This window comes from Sardina pilchardus, chromosome 8 (assembly GCF_963854185.1).
Source record: "Sardina pilchardus chromosome 8, fSarPil1.1, whole genome shotgun sequence".
Taxonomy (NCBI): domain Eukaryota; kingdom Metazoa; phylum Chordata; class Actinopteri; order Clupeiformes; family Clupeidae; genus Sardina; species Sardina pilchardus.
The window spans coordinates 18,696,062-18,716,377 of NC_085001.1; the positions used below are offsets into that span (position 1 = coordinate 18,696,062).

General features: G+C 45.5%; 1 protein-coding gene across 1 annotated transcript; it reads right to left on the minus strand.

Moving 5' to 3' along the window:
* Positions 1 to 76: 76 nt before the first annotated feature.
* On the minus strand, positions 77 to 19,246 carry si:dkey-112e17.1 (uncharacterized). The gene is made up of 7 exons (XM_062543063.1): positions 19,102 to 19,246; positions 10,966 to 11,966; positions 9,227 to 9,278; positions 8,189 to 8,324; positions 7,369 to 7,520; positions 3,811 to 4,038; positions 77 to 1,960 (listed from the first exon to the last, which is right to left on the minus strand). Exons 1-7 carry the CDS (start codon positions 19,180 to 19,182, stop codon positions 1,274 to 1,276), a joined length of 2,337 nt encoding a protein of 778 aa, XP_062399047.1. The 5' UTR covers positions 19,183 to 19,246; the 3' UTR covers positions 77 to 1,273.
* Positions 19,247 to 20,316: the final 1,070 nt, after the last annotated feature.

Below are 20,316 nucleotides of genomic sequence, written 5' to 3' on the forward strand. Positions count from 1 at the left end.
GTACCCACATGATGCACCGTCAGTATCATAATTTTCTTAAAAAAAAATAATGCAATGAATTACACAGAGATGGCACATAGTTTTTATTAGTGAATCTTGTTCACACACTCCCCTTTTGACTCCACTCATTGTTTGTTACACTCACTATAATATTCTCTATACAGTAGCGTATACTTACACATAATAAAGGTTAGTTGCTTTTTTTCAGTCATGTTTGCACAGTTATCAGTTCCCTTTTTTTTAAAAAGAAAAAAAAAAAAACTTGGAACGCCAGCCATTATGTTTGTGCAGGCCACACGCATATTATGAAACTGCGTTTTGGGTGCAGCGGCTGCATCCATCGGTCATGATCCAGCATGGCAAGAGGTGTGAGTCCAGGTGTTTTTTTTTCTTATTTTTTTTTATCTTATCTTTCCAGGAGAGAGGGAGAATATGCGTGAGCACGCGTAGCAGCAGCAACAGCAGTAGCAGCATATTAACGTTGGCCACAGTCCCACCGAAGGTGTGCTGATATGGGGCACGAGTGGGCACTGGGCCATGTGCGTTACTAAACTCAGTGTACAGAGGCATGTTGGACCCAGTGAATCGCAGAAAAAGGGCCTGCCAAGCGGCTTGCTGCACTGCACGACACACTCTAATTGGTCCTCTACATAGTAGCCTACTGCAGGATTAAGGACAAACTTGTGTAAAAAAAAGTGCAGGTATTTGGAATATCACTTTGATATAGGAAAAAAAACACATACAATCTATCATTTCAGTTAGGTATTAATTCATAGCACTAGTGGATGGTAAAATATACACCTTTACCTCTAACTACTGCATTTACATATTGGATATTTGATATTCTTTTATAAGCAACGTAAAAACAGAGACTACATGTTGAATGGAGATGGATAAGATACAGGATATTAAAGAACTTCAGCTGTAATTTTGAAATGATGGTTCTTTCAGTCTCTGATAATATCTTGACCTAGTAGGCCTACAGTATGTGCATATATAATGGTTGGTAAATGGATGGTAAAGAGTAACAAAAATGATTACACACATATATAGAAAACAAGTCCTTTCCTCACTCTTTGTCAAGACGGCTCTGATAGATTAACTTCAGGTTTATCTGTAGGGATTTTTCCAGGCTTTTTTTTTGCCGGTTTGCCTTTGCCAGTGAAACGCCAGCTCAACACGGCTGGTTCGAGTCAGGAGTCATTCCTCAGTTCCGACTCAAACACTGCTTCGATTGATCGTGTCCTTGGCCCACCGTACTGCGTGGCTTTGTTTATTGGCTAAGCGAGGACAGCTGTATCGGACCAGACAAGCTGTTTGACAACACCAGCGCTGATTGCGCCGCTCCGCTGGACACGCCAGCCGGGAGAAGGCCGGGCTCCGCCGTGCTGCTGTTGGCCCACGGCCTCCACTCGGACTTCCCGTTGTTGCGGGACAGGACGGACCCGTTGAGCGCGCCCCCGTCTGCGAGCCTCTTGCCCTGGCTCAGTCCGTTGTGCATGGCCGAGGACTGGCTTAGGTGCTCGGCCAGCACCAGAGGCTGCCGATCCTCCTCCTCCGATATGGCGAACACCGGCACGGTGATGTGATCGTCGCCGCCGCCTCCTCCGGCGAAGTCCCGGATCTTCCCGGCCTGGGCCTCCCCATGCTGCTGCCGCTGTTGCCCCGGAGAACTGCCCCCGCTGTGGGCATCAGGACCCTGGTGGCCCCTAGGGGGCGATCTGCTGCCCTCTGGGGAGCCGGACAGGAGGCCAAAGCATGGGGCGGCGAAGCGTGCGCGGCGGAGGTTACTGGTGGAGTTGAGGCGCCGCTGCCGCTGTGCTGGCTGGGTAAGGGGGTAGGAGGCGTTGCTCATGGAGGAGTCGGACTGGCTTGTGTCCGCCTTGCTGCCCAGCATGGTGTCCGAGAAAACCTTCCTCTTGCCCTCAGTCTGGCAGTCGGCTACCGAGCTGGATGGTGCCTGGAGAATTAGAATAGCCGTGAGAACGAAACTTGTGAGAGTTCTTGAAAACTTCCATTCTCGGGATAATTATTTTAAGTGGAAGCATTTGAATTTATTTGTTTTTTTTTATTAAATCTAAAAGCACTTTCAACAATTGTCTTGTTTCTCTATTTAGAAGAACTGTATAAATTCTCCTTTTATAAGTTATGTTATTGTACATTTCTATGTTAAAACCACATTCAGTTTTGCAAGAGTGCACTGACTGGCCAAAACAGTAACCTACTGTATGACCACTCACAGATGAAGTGAGGCTGTTGATTAGTCTGTGGCTGTGCTTGTTGTCACGGTTTAGTATGTATTCAATAAGGCCTTAATCTTCCCCGAGCGCCGCTGGTTGGGCAGGCAGCTCACTGCTCTGGGTTGTGTGATTCACCTCACTGTGTGTTCAATGTGTGCTGTGTGTTCACTAATTCGGTTAAATTGGGTTAAAGTATATATTCTATTCTATTCTATCGTAACATATATTTGAGGGGACAGGTCTTTAAAACTTAATTTTTGGACAATATAAAAAAAGAAAATGCTCAAATGTCCCCCCAATATCAAGACAGATATTGTTAGGTTGTAGCATCACTCAGTGTTGTGCAAAATAATCACTTTCAAACTGGATAATGCCATGCTAAACTATCTATGTGACAGAGAAAGGGAGAGCAGAGGTGAGATGATCTAAAGTAAGTAAAGAAACTTGATTACAGAGAATTTCCAAGAAAACACTGACTTGACTTGCAAGGAAAACGCTGACTTGACTTGAGCCATCGCTTACCAAAAAAGCTGGTCATTATTTCAGAGAAATCACGCACTGCCATCTCTCCCACCCTTCCTCTCCTGCAGCATTTGATCACTGCTCTTTTTATTTTGAACTGGGCTCGTTCCTAACCACCAACCACTACAAAGTACTGCTAACTAGGATACATTGAATACAAGGCTATGCACTTTTCTACTTTATGTGATCTAGTAAATAGAATAGAATAGAATATATACCTTTTTTGATCCCGTGAGGGAAATTAGTTTCTCTGCATTTAACCCAATTTAACCAAATTTGTGAACACACACAGCACACAGTGAACACACAGTGAGGTTAATCACACATTAACCCGGAGCAGTGAGCTGCCTGCCCAACCAGTGACGCTCGGGGAGCAGTGAGGGGTGCCTTGCTCAAGGGCACTTCAGCCGTGGACTGGCCGGGGATCGAACCGGCAACCCTCCGGTTACGAGCCCAAAGCCCTAACCAGTAGGCCACGGCTGCCCCGTGAATAATATTCAAACCAAAACAATTGCACAATTGCACTCTAGATGAAGCAGACACCGTCAGGGTTCAGCAAGGGCACAGCAGTGGGAGCCAGGAATTGAACCCACACTCACTTTTCTGGCTATAGCAATGCTAGCCCAGCTCCTTAGCCAGATGACTGGATCTCTGAACCAGTAAGGCTGGCTGTTCTTATGCCAATCCCGATCCAAATGTCTAAAAGTGCCTCCAATTGGGCCCACTAGGACAAATAGACACGTTGGAACAATAGAAAGGGCTCCAACGAGTTGTGAAGCAACAAACCAGGACCACAGTGGCTCCACTTTGGCAACAAATTTAGTTTATCTTTCAAGTCGTGTTAGTGCCAGATATACCACAGGGGGCCTCAGTGGGCCAGAGGGGCACATGGAGAGACACGACTATATTAGGTTCCAATAGACCTCTCATATGGGCAAAGGTGGCAACTTTGGGGCTTTTTTTTTGTAGGTGACCGTCATAGGTTTTGACTATTGGTCTACATTCTGTACACACACAACACATGCTAGCTTTTCTTTCTGCTACTCACGCTGTCGACCAGCTTGGTGAAGGGGCTGGTGGAGTTCCAACTGCACCACTTCTTGTGCAGCTGTGGCAGAGGAGGGAGGAAGTCCTGGAAGGTGCGGACGCTCCAGGCTCGTGGGCGAGAGCTGTTGGAGGACCCTGTGGTTCCGGCAGGGGCAGCTGCAGGCTCTGGAGACGGCCAGTCACTCACCTGGGAGGGACCGGTGTCACTGTGTCGCAGGAACCTCTCCCGCTGTTGAGGAACAAGAGTATTACTCTATGTCATGATGACTACCACAACCCCAAAGGTACCTTGCACTTTATACATGAGGGAAAGACACTAAACATACACCACAGGTCTGATCTACGAGGTTGTGCCGCTTTTACATGAATACTAATACAAAACGTGCATAAACATTTTTAGTTTGTTCATTAAGGACAAGTCCACTCAATAAAGATATTTTAATTTAAGGAGTGCCTTGGTCTGTTTTCTTCTGTCCCTTTTTTCTTTTTGACTCCTTGACACCAAAGAGCATCCGACAATAGCAAAGAGTGAAGGCTAAAACTTTTTAGGCCTTAACACACAGACAACCTTCATCTTAAGCAAAACATGCATGGATCAACTCCTGATCAACAATCAGAGTTCTTGACCAAGATGATGAACAACAATGCTGGAAAAATGTCACTGAAGTTTTGCTCCTTCCAGTAACACCCCCCCCCCCCCCCCCCCCCTCACCCCCCCCCCCCTCACCCATGACCAGATGAAGTTACCTAGCATGGTAAGCCTTTGTTAATGCAGTGTTGCTGACACCAGTTTATTTCACCATCTTCCTGCTGACTGCTTAGCAATGGCTTTGATAGGCGTTTCTCACAGCCTTGAATCTTCCTGTCACATTTACACAGAATGAGAACATGTTTTTATGTTCCATGCTGAATCTCCTCACTGAGATGGGTATAGCGGGCGAACCCATGTCACTTTCAATGAGGGTTTTTATTTTCAAGGGTTTTTCATATCCTTATCTAGCTTTAGCAGTAAAATATCAACATATGAATATAAATATAATACATCAACCATATTTGTTTTATTAGATAGATAGATAGATAGATAGATAGATAGATAGATAGATAGATACTTTATTGATACCCAAGGGAAAATTCAAGATCCCAGCAGCTTAAGACACCACAAATATTACACATATTAATAGTAATACATATCAACAGAGGAAAAAGTACATTTCATGAATCTGATTTTTCAAAGCTGCTTCTTTTTACATTCAGGACTGCTTTGCACGCTATTGGCATCATCATACTAGCGGGTAGTGGAACAGCGGTAACCCCGCCGACCCACATCAACGCCGACGTCGGCCGACCAACTGTCGGCAGACCTAAATCTGTCTCACTTTGGAAGTGTCTGCTAAATATCAGTCATCATAACCAGGGCCATGAGATGATCACCTAGAATGCCTCTTGATTAACGTGAGTTGAGTGAAAAGCAGCCAACAAGAGCTCAACATGTTTAGTCCCCCCTTCCCTTCAGCACTGCTGGAAAGCTATTCCCAGTGTCTAATCAGGGTGGGTGGAGAGCATGCCAAGACTGTGAGATGCTGTCATCACAGGAAACGTTGGCTACTCTCTGGAGAGCCTGAAATACAAAACATTTAGCTTTGGACTTAGACTTTGTTGTTTACTACATAACCATGTGCGTGATACTTCATAGTTTTGAGTTTTGGAGTTTTGTTTTACGATGTAAAAACAATCCAAAAGCACTTATTTTCTTATTTTCATTTTTATTGCGTATAATTTAACATTATGGCCTACTTTTTCTTCTGTTAATGATGATCTCATGCATTACACAATATGTTGAGTTTTTCATTACAGTGAATTGTTAAATATTGAAATAAAGCACAGACTGGCACACAGAAGTTTGGTGTTTTAAAATATCAGCCAGCAACTCTCTCTCTTATTGGACTTATAGACTTAAACAGCAGATAGAGAAAGATGTTCAAATCAGTCATCCATAAATTGCACTGCTAGCAGCTTGGGCTCGACAACATTCGACACATTTCCTGCCACAGTTTGAGGTGAATGAACCTCTCCGGGTGAGTAATGAATGTTCCCAAACAGATTTTTTTTTTGGAGAATTTTTGATGGATTATAAGAGAACAGCTCCGATTAGCACTGACTAATGCAGTCACTCCGCGAAGTGGCTTAATAAGCTGCCAGTCTGAATTACACACCAGACTCGGTCATTAATTTAAATTTACACACGGAGGACAAAACACCCCGTTCATGCCGCACAAGGTGCTTTCCGAGAAGTACATGAAATACTGCGTATTGACGGACACGGGGAGCATACAGTACACGCAATGTTGACGGAGCTGATTGGTCGGTCGGTCGGTCATTAGATTATCATCATGTAATTACACCCAACCCTGGCCTTAAATCAGTCCCCTGCGCTTAAAAAACACAATCGTGCACTTGATTCGTGACAAGAGAAGGGAAATAAACAGCGCAAACACTGAGGAACAGAGCACAAAAAAACTAAATGGAGCGTGATGTAATTGAATTAGGAATTAGATTACATTTTTCTGTTTGGGCTTGCTATCCAGTGGCATGGTCTCTTCCTAATCCTCCGCAATGCGCAGGTACGATGCCAGTTGGAGAGCCGGGGCTCGAAGAGGGACAATAGTGGCCATCCTGTGGCCCTGCAGAAAAGCCCAGGAACACTGGCAGTGGCTGAAACGCTCCATTGATTGGAGTGGCTGATCAGATGTGAAAGGCACATCAGGCACACGTCCCAGTTCATTAGTCAGCTGTTCATCATCGGAAAGAGGAAGGTAATCCTTACAAAGAATCACTAACAGCTCTCCACGTCTAGACACGAATTAGGCAGGGGTTTAAAGTGGAGGACTCTATGCACCACAAAAGCCCCAAACACAATACTGACTTGTTTGAGAGCCGGACACACACACACACACACACACACACACACACACAGAAAACCTAAAAGTCAATCTAGGTATAAGAGACTCTCTAGTCCCACAGTCAGACTTTAACTTAAGCCAAACACAACACTAAACTTTTACAGCATTTAAAGTATAGTCGCAAAAAAAAAAAAAAAAAAAGGTGACACACACTCACACAGAGAGAGACAGAGAGAGTGAGTGAGAGAGGAAAAGAGAGTGAGAGAGAGCCACACACAGAGCATTAGACCAGGGAAATTGGCTGCACAGATAATACATTCATTAGCCTGGGCTGCTGGAAAGCACGCCAGCTCCCTAAGTGCTGCCAGAGATCTTTCATGCCAGCTTTTGTCGCAGAGCAGCACAAGTGGTTCACATGCAAAAAAAAAACGCTGGGGCAGCCTAACCCCGACATTATTATACATTCGCTCCGCTAGGGGAGAAGGGAACACTGTTTATCGTATGGGAGGTCCACTTTAAATGGCATCAAAGCCAGCGCCACTGCCACCCTCCCCTCCAGCGTTTGGCAAGGATGCAACCAGCTTCCCGAATGCACTGTGGTCCCCCCCACAGCACCACACCCCACAACCCACATCCCCCCCCCCAGCTCTGTAACTCACCGTTTGGGGACAGAATGGCAATCTGCTTGGACTGGGTCCGGAGGAGATCACAAACACCTCGTCTGTGCCCAGCTCCAGCTCGGTAAGACCCCCAGAGGAGATGTCCTGCTCGGGGTTGGTGGCCGCCTCGATGCCAGACGTGAACGACAACTCTGGACAAACATCCACAAGACACAAACAACGAAAAATAAACAGCTTTAAAGTGAATGTTTATGTGTAATCAAACAGTTATGGCGCTAGGTGACTGACAACAACACAAAACTACTTTAAAAAAGAGAAAGGGGGTGTTTACGTCTAGGTTAAATGCCACGACCTTTAAATCTCCCCAGTATTTCAGGCGGAGGCTTCGCCAGTCACAGTGAGCGAGACTATAGATTGCTCAAGTTACCCAAATCAGTTTAAATCCACAGACACCACTTCTTCAGGCTGATGGAAATCAAATGAACTGCACTACACACTACATCACAAACCCAACAGCATGTTGTATTATGAGAAATAGATGAACAGTTCAACATTGGCTCATAGATGGAGACAATGATGGTGGGCTCCTCTTGCTTCCATTCATGGAAACAAGTAGATTCTGTTCCCGACCAATTAAACTGGATGTATAAGTTCAATTCCGGGACAGATGAGGTCATCGTCGGCGTTGCTGGACTCAGCCCAGAGACCCCAAAAGGGACCCCTCAATTACAGATGGCACCACAGAGAGAGACAGCAAAATGACAGTGAGGGAGACAGAGACAGAAAGAGAGAGACGGAGAGAGAGAAAGAGAGAGAGAGGAAAAAATAGAGAGAGAGAGAGAGAGAGACACCATGCTACCTGTGTTTGGCAGGCTCAGGCTGTGCGACCGGTTGTTGTTGCCATTCTTGGGCACAGTCTCTTGGCCGGGGGCATTGGGAGGCACCAGCTGCAACTCGCTGACGTCCGCCCCGGGGTTCTGCACAAGCTGAGGTACCTATGCCAGGCCAGGCAGCAGGCCGGGCGCCACACCACGGGGCACAGAAACAACAAGCAGCCAAACCATTAATGACAAACACACAAGTCTACTAAATATGGCACCACTCTCCTAACCATACGTTCTGACAGAGCGTGACACCATGTAGCCTCGGTAAATCGGAAATACTTTGTAACATAATTATGGTATTTTATGAACTACTCCATATTTCTAAAAGGAGCCACTTGCTGCTTTTGAATTTGTTTGTTTGTTATTATTTATAATGCAGCAATTTATGGCACAGAGGCCGGTTAAAAGATGTCGGGATTACATAAGGCTGCATGCATTCGCCACAGTAAATCAGGACTTTGCAAAGTCATAAAATGTTCAAGTCAATCTGCTTCAGTGTGTTAATTGAGCTTGAAACTCGCTGTTGTGGGTGGACTGTTCCAAAGTTCTGAGCCAAAGAATAGCTCGGTCATGTAAAAGAGTTCGTGTCCTTAAGTCACCCAGTGAAACATCTGACCTCAGGCTCATTGAGAATCCGTGGCATTACCGGAGCAATGCAAAATGCAACCCATAATAAGCCACTTGAGAACATAGAGGCATTTCTGAAGGATACAACTTAACTGATTAACTGTAGGCCTATACAAGTTATATACTGTACATACAGTAACTGCCATATGCATGAATAAAAGCATTATATGATGCTTAATCAGTTCAAATCATTATGAAGGTCAGTGATGTTCATCATTGTGAATGTGTGTCATAAAGACTAAAGAAGAATATTGTGGGGCATATAGCTGTTACAGGAGAATATGGAGGATATGAAGGTAAGGCGGCAGGATCTGAGTCTAATCTAACCTGAGGAGGAATGTCTGCTTGCTTTTTATTGAGATCAGAGGATTGTTTGGTTGTTTTACCTCAGGGTTGCTGGAGGGAGATGCGCTGGCCCCTTTTGCGCATAGTTTTGGTCTGGAACACAAAAGACCCACAACATTTTGACAATGCGTGTAGAATTGCGTGTCTAACCCTCAGCGTCAATCAAAGGCAATTGCTTGATTCCAGTGTATTACTTGGATCTGCTGAAGATTTATAAACAAGACTACAGCAGACAAGCAACAGCAACAACACAGAGCAGAAAACAACAATAACAGACATAACAATGTACCTTTGTTTTGTCTCTGGGTGCTGATGTTCAGGGCTCAATACGAAAAACTAAGACGTTGAGCAAAACTAACCAAGCCTCCAGCCAAAATCAGACTGATTACTGCTGGAATTCCTTTAATAGAAAATGAGAGCCTCATGCAATTTAGAATTTCCCTCAACCGTATATTACTTAGGGCAGTGTACTGATTCCCTGCTGCTTTTTATGTCTTTCTAGTTCCTCATAATTAGACGTTCATTTAACTGCCGAGATCTGCTTTATATTCCCCCTCATGAACTGTATTATACACCACTGGTGTTATTGTGTGCTACCACACACACACACACACACACACACACACACACACACACACACACACACACACTTTTAATGGAAGCAAACATTTAATTTGCTACAGATTTACTTTCCACTATTACTGCTCTCATTTCATAATGGGTCAGTACATGTCTGGGTTTCTGCAGCTAGCCAAGCAATGTTGGGAATGGGGGACGTACAGTTCAAAATTAAATTAAACGACATTTCATTCAAGCCTCAGAATCACTAAATCTGGCAAGCACTGAATGGCCTGTGCTTTCAGGGCATGAGACGGTTCACAGTGTCGGTCAGGCTTTGGGCCGGGGGAACGGGCAAGAGATCAGATAAGGACACTCTTTGACAGTCCTCATCCATATCCGTACATGGCACTCTAAATGGATAGGATTACATCCTCCCCAAGTGATAGCAACACCCCACACAGCTTGTGAAGTACACCCTTTGTTCTATTAAACAATTACAATAGCATCTGGGGGGCAGAAACGTACAGCTCTACTTGTTTTTCCTCCTTTTTCATTTGCGCCGACCATTGTGCGGCTGTGCTTTTTCCCTTTTGTCCGAGGGAATCGATGCCAGGTGCTGCACCTTGAGCAGGCTCTGGCTCCCACAATAGGAAACAGGCCCACATCAAGGTGCAGCCGAGCAGGGCGGCCCTCGCGCACCCACCGCACTTCAGGGGCTGGGAAGGACTCCAGCTGAGTCAACACCCGACTGGCCACCACGTGTAGGAGTGCAGCCCTATCAACAAACCCATTCATGATAACGTTGCTGTTGTACTAACACCGAAATGAATATCAGAAACACCCCCTCTAGGTCGAACACAAATGGCTGGCCTGCCAACTACACCATGCTAAATCTGTGGCATGGGAATCTAATATTCAGTCATTCAAAACAGGTTCTCCAACATTGGGCACATTTCAGTTGTTGCCAAACATGTGGAAATTTAGTGTAAGACTAAATAAATGAAATAAATAACCACCACTTTTCTGTGACCGCAACCCTTTAATGGAAATTTCCACGTGCTGCAATATTCTCTACAAATGAATATGTCCTGTTGAGCACCTGCTCTTGGTTACCCTTTTCAGACGAGAATATTATTGGAGCCACAAATACAATAAAATCAAACACATAAGCTACAGTAAGACAGAACTGGGCTTCCTTCTCTCCCCATAAAATGCTTACCTGAAGATGATGAAGAGCACACAGGAGAGAGCCACGGCGAAGAAGGCGACCCCGCTCACGATGGCCAGCACGGCGTCCGTGTGCCTGGCCGCGGGGGTGAGGGTGCGCTGGTCGGCCATGGCGTCGGTCTGGTTGCGGTAGTGGAAGAGCAGCGCGAAGCCGCGGCCCCAGTGGGTGGTGGTGATGAGCTCCATGATCACCTCCACCATGTCGTCCGAGGAGCCGAACACCAGCTGGCTGCTGGCCGGCCGGTTGGCGCCGCAGAAGCGCGACGAGAAGGTGATCAGGTCGGAGATGTAGAGGACGTCGTGCGGGCAGGCGTCCACCTGCGCCTGCTGCGTCTCCGGACTCGCCGACTCGGTGTCGTCGGCGGGCGAAGGCGGAGGCGAGGTGGGCTCGTACACAAACTCGCTCCGCCCCAGGCTGCTGTCGGCCCGCAGGCCCTGCGGCGAGATGCCGTCGCTCTGGGCTTTCTCTCCCTCTCCCAGCTCCGTCCCGGCAGCCTGCTGCTCAGGGGGCTGCAGCGAGGGCGCCACAGAGGGCGAGGCCGGTGACCATTTGGCAGAGTTGGACACTTTGGCCATCTCCATTTTCGTGGACTGCTCTTGGACGACCACGGGCTTGGCCTCGTCCTTTGGTGAAGACTGGGGCTCCCTGGCGTTGCCGCCGCTGCTACTGCTGCCTTGTGTTGCCGTGGCGAAGCCTTTATACTGGGAGGGGTCACCTTCGTCCACCGCCGGCATCTCGGTCGAGTACGCCGCACTGTCGTCCATCATCTCCTCGTCCAGGTCCCCCTCCGACATGGCGGCAAATCGGACCTGACTGTTGTGATTCTCGAAGACGTCAAAGTCAAACATCTCCATGATGAGCTGGTGGCCCACAGGTACAAAGAACTGCCACACACAGTGAGTCCCTGAGGAGTAGTTATAGGGAAATCCAGGGGAGAGAATGAGCCCCTGGGCATCCACAACGTCCACTTTGGCTCCACAGTCGAAATACACCTGAGAAAAAAAAAAAGACAATATGTCTCAAATATTGGTACGGAGGATGGTGGAGACAAAACAGTGATGACATAATATACATTGTATACATTGGGCTAATGGTTGTAATGGTTGTAATGAATGGTTTCATTCAGTGTATTATGCAGATGCAGAATATGCATGAGGGACAGGAAATCCAGCTTTTACGGGAAATGGATTCTGTGCAAAAACTGTATCATCCTCCTTGGTTTACCATGTTCGTTGAAAACACCAAAATGCGCACCACACTATTGCTTGGAAATACCACCCCCACCAGTTCTCAGTCAAACAACAAAGACAGAGCATGAAAGATGAATACTGTTCCATTAAACACCATGTCCTCTCATTATGTAGTTACAGTTAAGCCACTCTGAGTAGGACGTCCAACAATGCAAGCACTGTTTATTGGCCGCCATTGCTCAGACCACCCAAATTTTGGTGAAACCAAAAACACAATTGTTATAAGTGTCAAGTAAATCAGTTAACTTTACATTCCCAGACTTTAAGACTTTAAGACTCACGCCTGGTGGGAGGAAAGAAGAAAAAAAAAAATCATCAGTCCATCCACAAGAGGATAATCATGCAGAGGCACCCGCTTACAGTAAATCACTGTCTCTGGGCTTGCCTCGCCGCCATTACTTTTGAAATGCGGCGGAGGCCTGTAAAATTGAGTTGCTTTGCGCAAAATGTGTGCATGCCTGACCTAGTCAATCCTCCTCCTTTGCCGGCATATCAAAGCTGCTCTTTGCTCCTGCTATGGTAACCCCGGGGAGGTATTTCTTCAAACACACTGGCGGTAATGCGTCCCAGGTGCGCAGGATGCAGGGGACCTCACTCTAATGGCAGTCAGATGTCTGTCGGGGCAGACCACTCCAGATCCAGACCTTTGTGGGGGTCCTGCTTTATTAGCTTTCCTGCCGACCCGGGGACTGGACTGTGGGAAAGCAGGGTGAACAACCCGGCCCAGAGTGCCTTGCTACCAGACAGGTAAATGAATCCCCCTGGCCTGCGCTCCCCGCACCCAAAGCAGCAGCGTTTGTACATCCTGGCCTTGGAACTAAATTAAAACGGCTGCCAAAGCACAGAGGCTAAACGCAAAAGCCTCCATCCCTTCAATAACGTCAAAGCACAGTGATTGGGTCATGTGTGTGTTCTCATCAAAAACATTCCAACCAGCCTATTTCTAAGAAGAAATACTGTCTACATAGACACACTAAGGCGATATGGAAGCACTGAAGGGCCAACAAGGGCTAGCTCTACACCTCCACAAAAGTAGCCCTGATTGAGACCTTGAGTCCTCCTTACTCCCGACACAGCAGGAGGACCTGAGACAGTAAAACTGTCCATTTACAAAAACATCCTCATCGCATGTCAAAGGAGCGACTTGACCAGACGTTTTTGCCAGCTTTGTTAGACACCGCTCTCCTGGGGGACATTAATGTCATTCTCTTGCAAGGACAGAACCAAGTATAGGCCTACCGGTCGGGAGCACTGCCTTTTCCCCCTCGTCCTCTCTGCGTGCCGTACCACATCACTCCGTCCTCCCTCCCTGACCTCCTTACTTGACTTTGCCGCAGTTGTACTGAGAACAAAAAAAACAACCCGCACTGTTGAAACCTAGCTGGAGGCTGTCCAGTAATTTGCACTTTGCAGTAAAAGAGGGAAACATGTTTATAGCACAGGAGGTTGCTAAGTGGCTTATCACCCCCATACTTCATTAGACACAGCTAGGGCTGCAGCATTTTTGAGCATATTTCTTAGAAAATTCTAAGCAATATTAACAAATGTATCAGATTTGACACATATACCTAGACATGCATATTAGACACATCCTCCATCTGCATATACTGTATACAGCATTACCATACATGTTCCCTGGTGGCTTATTGCCCATATTTGAAAGGAAAAACAAGGTCTGTGCTTTTAGAGTGAATTTCAATGCAAAGCCTGACCAATATGAACAAATAAGTACCAGATTGTGAACACACACACACACATACGTGGAAATGAATACAAATGCATGCCAATCATCCATCTGCATACAAATACTAGATTTATACATTGACATGCAGCCAAATGGTACAATTCAAAACAGAGCTCTTTAACAAAACTCTGGCAGGCTTTGTACTTTGGTACAACTTGTTTATCATTAAGAGTGTTTACCTCCAAGACAACCTGCTTCCAGGGTGCAGACGCTTTGGATAAGCTGGCCTGCTGGACTTAGCACAAGTCTGTGTACCACTCCACAAATAATTACATGACTGACATTTGAACCGGTCAAATGCCATTCTCACAGAGCAGGAGAAGAGTAAGCCGATTTTGGCTGCACGGCACTGTTCTTCATTGCATTATGGAATCAAGGAAACTTTCATGAATGGGGGAAGGGGGGGGGGGTAAACTGCTGGATGCACGCACAATTCTGACATTTTCCCATTCATGACGAAATATTTCATATAAATGATTCAGCGTTTACTGTCCAGGCCTGGTCTCTCACACTTATTCCAAGCTAGTGAATCTCCAACCCCCATTTGACAAAAACTAGGTTATAATTGTGGATTGTGCCTCAGACTTAGCTATCCGTTGGTGGGTAGGCACAGAAATGTGCATGGTAGACTTCACATGAATGGCTTCCAAAGTGGCACAGTGTATAATGGAAATGGGACATTCTTATAATGCCAAACATCCCAGTTCTGTTACATCACAGGCAGGGGGCTCAATTAACCAAGGATGCCTTTTCTCATAGAGAACAATGCGGGGCCATGCCAGCCGGTACTGTGCTTCATGCTGGGATAGGAGATGACATTTTAATGAAGTGATGCTAATAAGTAGCAGCAAGCAGAAGTTTACATAAGACCTGCTGGTCATCGCGCCCTAGTTGTGCCTTGGTCAAAATGACTAGACAACCCCCCTCCAGAAGTAGATCACCCGGACAAATACAGTAATTGTGTGAGTCAAGTGACAGATCGCAATGACAAAGCAGAGCATTGTTCACGCTGCATTACGGTCTATGTGGTTTGAAGTATTTTTTTCACTGGACTTCATTACTGTAAGACAGCAATGCACCATTACATCAGGAACTGACAAGATGCCATTGCGTAACCTACAAACTCTAAAAAGCCGAGAGGCAGTCAAGAATCTAAGCCAACTGAGCTTTATTGAGAGAATAAATGGTATGAATGGAGGCATTAGCTTATTGATGGAAAAAATAACATATTTCTGTTCCGTTTTATCGTAATTCATTTGTTTGTTTCTTTATTTTGTGTGTTTGTTTGCTACAAATATTGTAACTCTAAGCAACTGCTACTGTGTTTATATCAACTATAGCAACTACTTGAGTAACTATAGCAATATATAAGCAATAGCAATCCAGTTCTAATATGGGTATTTATTGCAAATAGTATCCTCATAAAGCTGTATCAAAATGGAATAAAACTTGTTATTAAAGTCTGTGTAAATTCAATGTTCAATGTTTTTGTGATGTTTGACAACCCAGAATAAACAAAGGGATCTCAACAAATCATTTGACTGATTTGAGAAACAAGCTTTTCGGATTTCCATCTGGTGTTTCACTCCTGCGAATACTTCTTCCAAAAAAGGGTGCCTTAGAGCACATTTGTTCTCTTTTATTATTTTGCTACTCTCAGTTCCTCTGAGTGGGATCACAACAAGTTTACGTCAAGTTTTTTTTTTCTCCCCACTCCCCCCTGACACCCCCCCACCCCCACATGACAGGGGGAAAGAGCGAGCTTACGTCTTGACTGCTAAACTCCAGCAGACGGAGCCCCCTAGTCAGTCAGGTCTTGCCACACACTCGCTCAAATGCACAAACAGACCCGGAGTCGCTCATAAACAGACAGGCGGGGCCCTCGTAAGGGGGCTGAGATCCTTGCAGCAGGGGCTATTTATTGGTTGTGAAAAGTGAGCCCCGCTCCACCACCGGGCTATCGGCCTCTGCTGGTGTGAATGTTGTGACGATGTGTTACATTAGGTTCATCTCAGCAGCCTAATCTGTCACCGCGCTCCTGACAGCTCGGGAATGAAGCCACCCGTTAAATCCCAGCCTTGCCGCTCCCGCTCCGGTGCACCTCCCCGAGCGTCCTGCGAGAGGAGAGGGAGAGGAGAGGAGAGGAAAGGAGCGGTGCTGCTTTAAGAGGAGAAGGATCCTTGAGAGCAGTCTTGACACAGCTGTGGAGGGCTCAGATACACTAGCCTCCAACTTATCACATATCTTCCTTCTGATGTCAACTTTTCTCTCTCTCTGTCTCTCTCTCTCTCTCTCTCTCTCTCTCTCTCTCTCAACTAACCTTGAATAAAAAAAAATACTGCAGTTTTTTTTTTTTAGGGTCAGCAGGTTCACTCGGTATCTCTAGTACATTGTTGTTGCACCCAAAACAGTGTTCAGATACTCAGTGTTTTATATTTCTTGTCATAATCCCCAAACACTAACACACTGCCAAAAAGATCCACTGGTATCTCGACTGGGTGGGTGGGCAGTTAGTGATCCAAATTTGTGTGGTACACACCAATTAACATAGTTTTCACAGGCTTTCTGCCATTCCAAAATGAGCAGCCGTAATTATGGATGTGCACAGTGTGAAACATGTGGGCGAGATGCAAGCCTTATCTCCATGGAGAGATTGACTAGTTTAGCAAAATCGTTTCCAGATCTGGAATGTGATTCAGCCAGTGCTTCCGAGACAGTTAATCCCGATGTAACCGAGAGGCAAGCAGGATGACAGGGCAGTTTCTCCTCCAAAAGGCAAAGTGTTTTTCTCCTCCTCGTATATCTGTTACACAGAAGGCTGTCCAAGCCACTACATTCATTCATGCGTGCAAGCAATTCACATCGTTATGCATCACATCTTATGCTTCCAAAATATTTATCCGCATTAACCAAGGTCAGTGGCAAATGTCAACAACAAAACAAACAATGCGTGGTGGACAAACATCTTGAAATCACTTGCCAATTTTGTGTGTGCAATTTCTAAAACAAAAATGCAAATGCTGCACTTACTCTCATATAAAACACTACTACCTCCTCTTTCTAGAGGGGGGGGGGGGGGCAAGCATGGCCACCAATCCAATTCATGTTTACGCTGTTTCAAAAAATCAACTTAACACAAAGGAGGACAAAGGCATCATTTAGAGAGCCCCCTCAGGCAGATAATTACAGAGATAGTGAGCGCCCGATGTGCACAGAGACTGAGGCAAGGGAGAGCTGACAGCCCAGTGCACCGACGGCCTTTTGTTTGTCCAATTCTAAGAATTCTGCCACTTGCTCCGGCTCAGCCACAGTGGACGTGGATGAGTCTTGACAGTTCGTATCCCACAACTGTTGCCCCAAAGCCTAAAGGGGCAGCGCAACACTTGTGAACTTTCCTTTTTTTGCGCCACGCTCTCAGAAGACATGAGAATGCGGGGAGTGTTCGAGCGAGAAATGTTACAAGTATTCAGGTGAGGGTTGTTCAGAGGGCTATGAATAGGGATGTCTGGTGGTCATGCGTAGATACTATTACATTTTGGGGTCATTCGCTGAGTGAATGATTTGTTGTGGCCATACCACCAGCTGAATGACCAAAGGAATGGGAGTGAGGTTATTCCAGAGTAATTCATTCAGAAACCAGTCTGCCAAAAGTGGCAGGAAGGATTTGATTATTAAAAGCATGCCTTCTGCAGGAATCTGCTAATCACCTGTAAATCGTGGTGAGATTAAAGAGGCCTTTCCCCAATGCTGAGAAGGTGAAAAAAAAAACCACACAAAAAAAAAAACAGATGCTGAGTTTCCACTCTCACCCCACAGAGGGAGAGGAGGGACCTGCCAGTCAAGCTATACCAACAACCACCACTTCCCTCTTTCTGTCTGCTGATAGTGTTGCCTGCAGATCTAACACATAGTCATCTGTCACTGATCCTTCATCTCCCTGGAGGAGCAGAGGAAAAGCCCAGCAGTTTGCCTCGACCACCGATGATGTTCATCTGTGTGACCCTGAACTGGCTCAAACCAAACACAAACACAAAGGAAGGGGCCAGCTATCCAACGGCAGTTTGATTACATTTGACACCAGCTCAGGCTGTGACCTCTGGGTAGAGTGGTCATTCATATTGTAGCTGCCCCCCCTGACAGCGGATCTAATAAGCAGCGAGTGGACCACCATAGCAGAGCAGTGATGAGATAGTGTAGCAGTGAGCCGTGGAGCAGCGTAATGAGCACCAATTGAGGAGGTGTTGTTTATGCTGCTCGTTGCAACACAGAGGCCAGGCTTCCACTGTGAGTGTAACCATGGCATTGCCAGGGGGTACAAAAAGGCTCCATGCAAAGTTTCAGAGAGTGTTTTTTTTTTTTTTTTTTTTTTTAAGATTTAAAGATGTAAATAAATAAAACTAAATTAACTTAGTAATACTCATAATGGCGCATGCGTGTTGAAATACCTGCAAAATTAAATCGCTTAACAAAACAAACAAAAAAACAACTAAGACTAGTGACAGCTCTGTTTCTGTGCCACCTAGTCTGAATAGAGTCCATTTAGACACAAATAGCAATAATTTACCCTTGCTGAATTATGCAAACACTGACAGATATGTCAGTGCCTTATTAAGACAGTCAGACAGATAGTAAATCAATTCATTTTGATTTTTGCCTCGAGCTGGATTGTCCTCTTTTAGAACTCTGTGTCATGCGCTGGCATTTTGTTTACTGATGGCAATGCGTTAAATTTTTTCCATTAGCATACCGCAATTTTAATAAGCTTACGTGACACCAAAACAACAGCAGAGCGTTCCAAGCACAAGAAGTGAACCTCGCCATGAAACTGCTATTTAAGGCATTAAATTAAGTCGAAACATTTACAATGCGCCACGATGCCAAAGCTAAAGACACCAAAAACTTCTGGGCAAATTCTACTACACGCTCTTCTTCTACTTGTTGACCAAAAACAGCGGGGAAACTTGTTGAATTGTTTCCCTCTGGTCAAGAAAGCAGAGTCGCAACGCAGGGCTTGCTTCCATCGCATCGAAGTGACAGTACAGTTGCTGTCTACAAATCACGTACATTCTAACTTAGAGGAAAATAAAGTAGCCTAACAAACAACATATTGACGGTCAGATGACTATTACTTACTTTTTGTGGTGCACATCCTGTGATCCAAAACAGAAAGGACACAATAAAAACGGGTGTGCTTCTGAACATACAAAGTCCCATTTTCCCTATTTTTCAGTTTCAACGACGAAGACAGGACAGCAGAGCCTCTCTTGTCCCCCTTCTCTCCCTCTCTCTCTCCATTCACCTGAGAGTCCGTGAGCGCGCTTTCATAGAGCGTGGACCCGCACGCACAACAGAACGGCGGAGGCTGAGCCAAGCGTATTCACGACACACCAACTGTCACTTCAGCGAAAAGTAGGCTGACCTGTTAGCATAAAACCTCATGAAGAAAATCACATGGTTATTATGTGGTGATAAGGAAAACATTTGGCGGAAATATTTGGGTGAATTACCTGATGATATTTGACCAATACTATTTGGAGATTAAGGCAATGTTTCTAAGCGTTGCACTAAAGTTGTAAACGTTGTAAAGTTGTAAAGAATTAGCTAGGCTACTTTTAAGTTGAATAGGAACTAAATACAAAATCGTTTTATCTTTTGTATATTGTAATTATCTTGCCATTGTTGTGGCATGCCATTGCCTCATATTGTTGTGTGAAGCTTTAGCATGTACTTCATTCATTCCTTAAATATTCCACATAATCTTGAGGCCACATGTCATTTGTGATTCAGTATTAATTCGGGTTTGGACCTTGGATTTATGCAGTCTATGGTTTGGACACTTGTGAACCGTTTTGGCCTCACGCAAGACAAAAACGTGCAAGGCTCAGCCTACATTCCAGACCATGCTGTATTGGTTTGTAGACCAACATTAACATTCTCTTTTTCTCTTTTAAGGATCACGATCTGGAAGATCCCCCTATCCTACCCCCCCCCCCCCCCCCCCAACACACACAGACACACTCACGCCTCTAGAAGGAAGTCATGCGTCTGTAGGCGCACCAGAGGGCGCACCTGGTAAATATTTTAGGAATATCCCAGTTCTGAAACTGACAAAAACAGATCATTTCTCTCCTGTGCTCGAATGCCAAGACGGTTGATTTGATTGCAGCCTGAAGAGTGAACCGGGAATTTATTTGTCCCCTTAGGAATTACTACATCGTGTGGCAGTCAACTCAATATGGTACAATATGCCACAACCAATCATAGGCAAAACAATCTATCTAAGAATATGCAACTAATGGGATTGAATCATTCACAGTTGATCAGTCATTATGAAATCTGGAGAAGAAA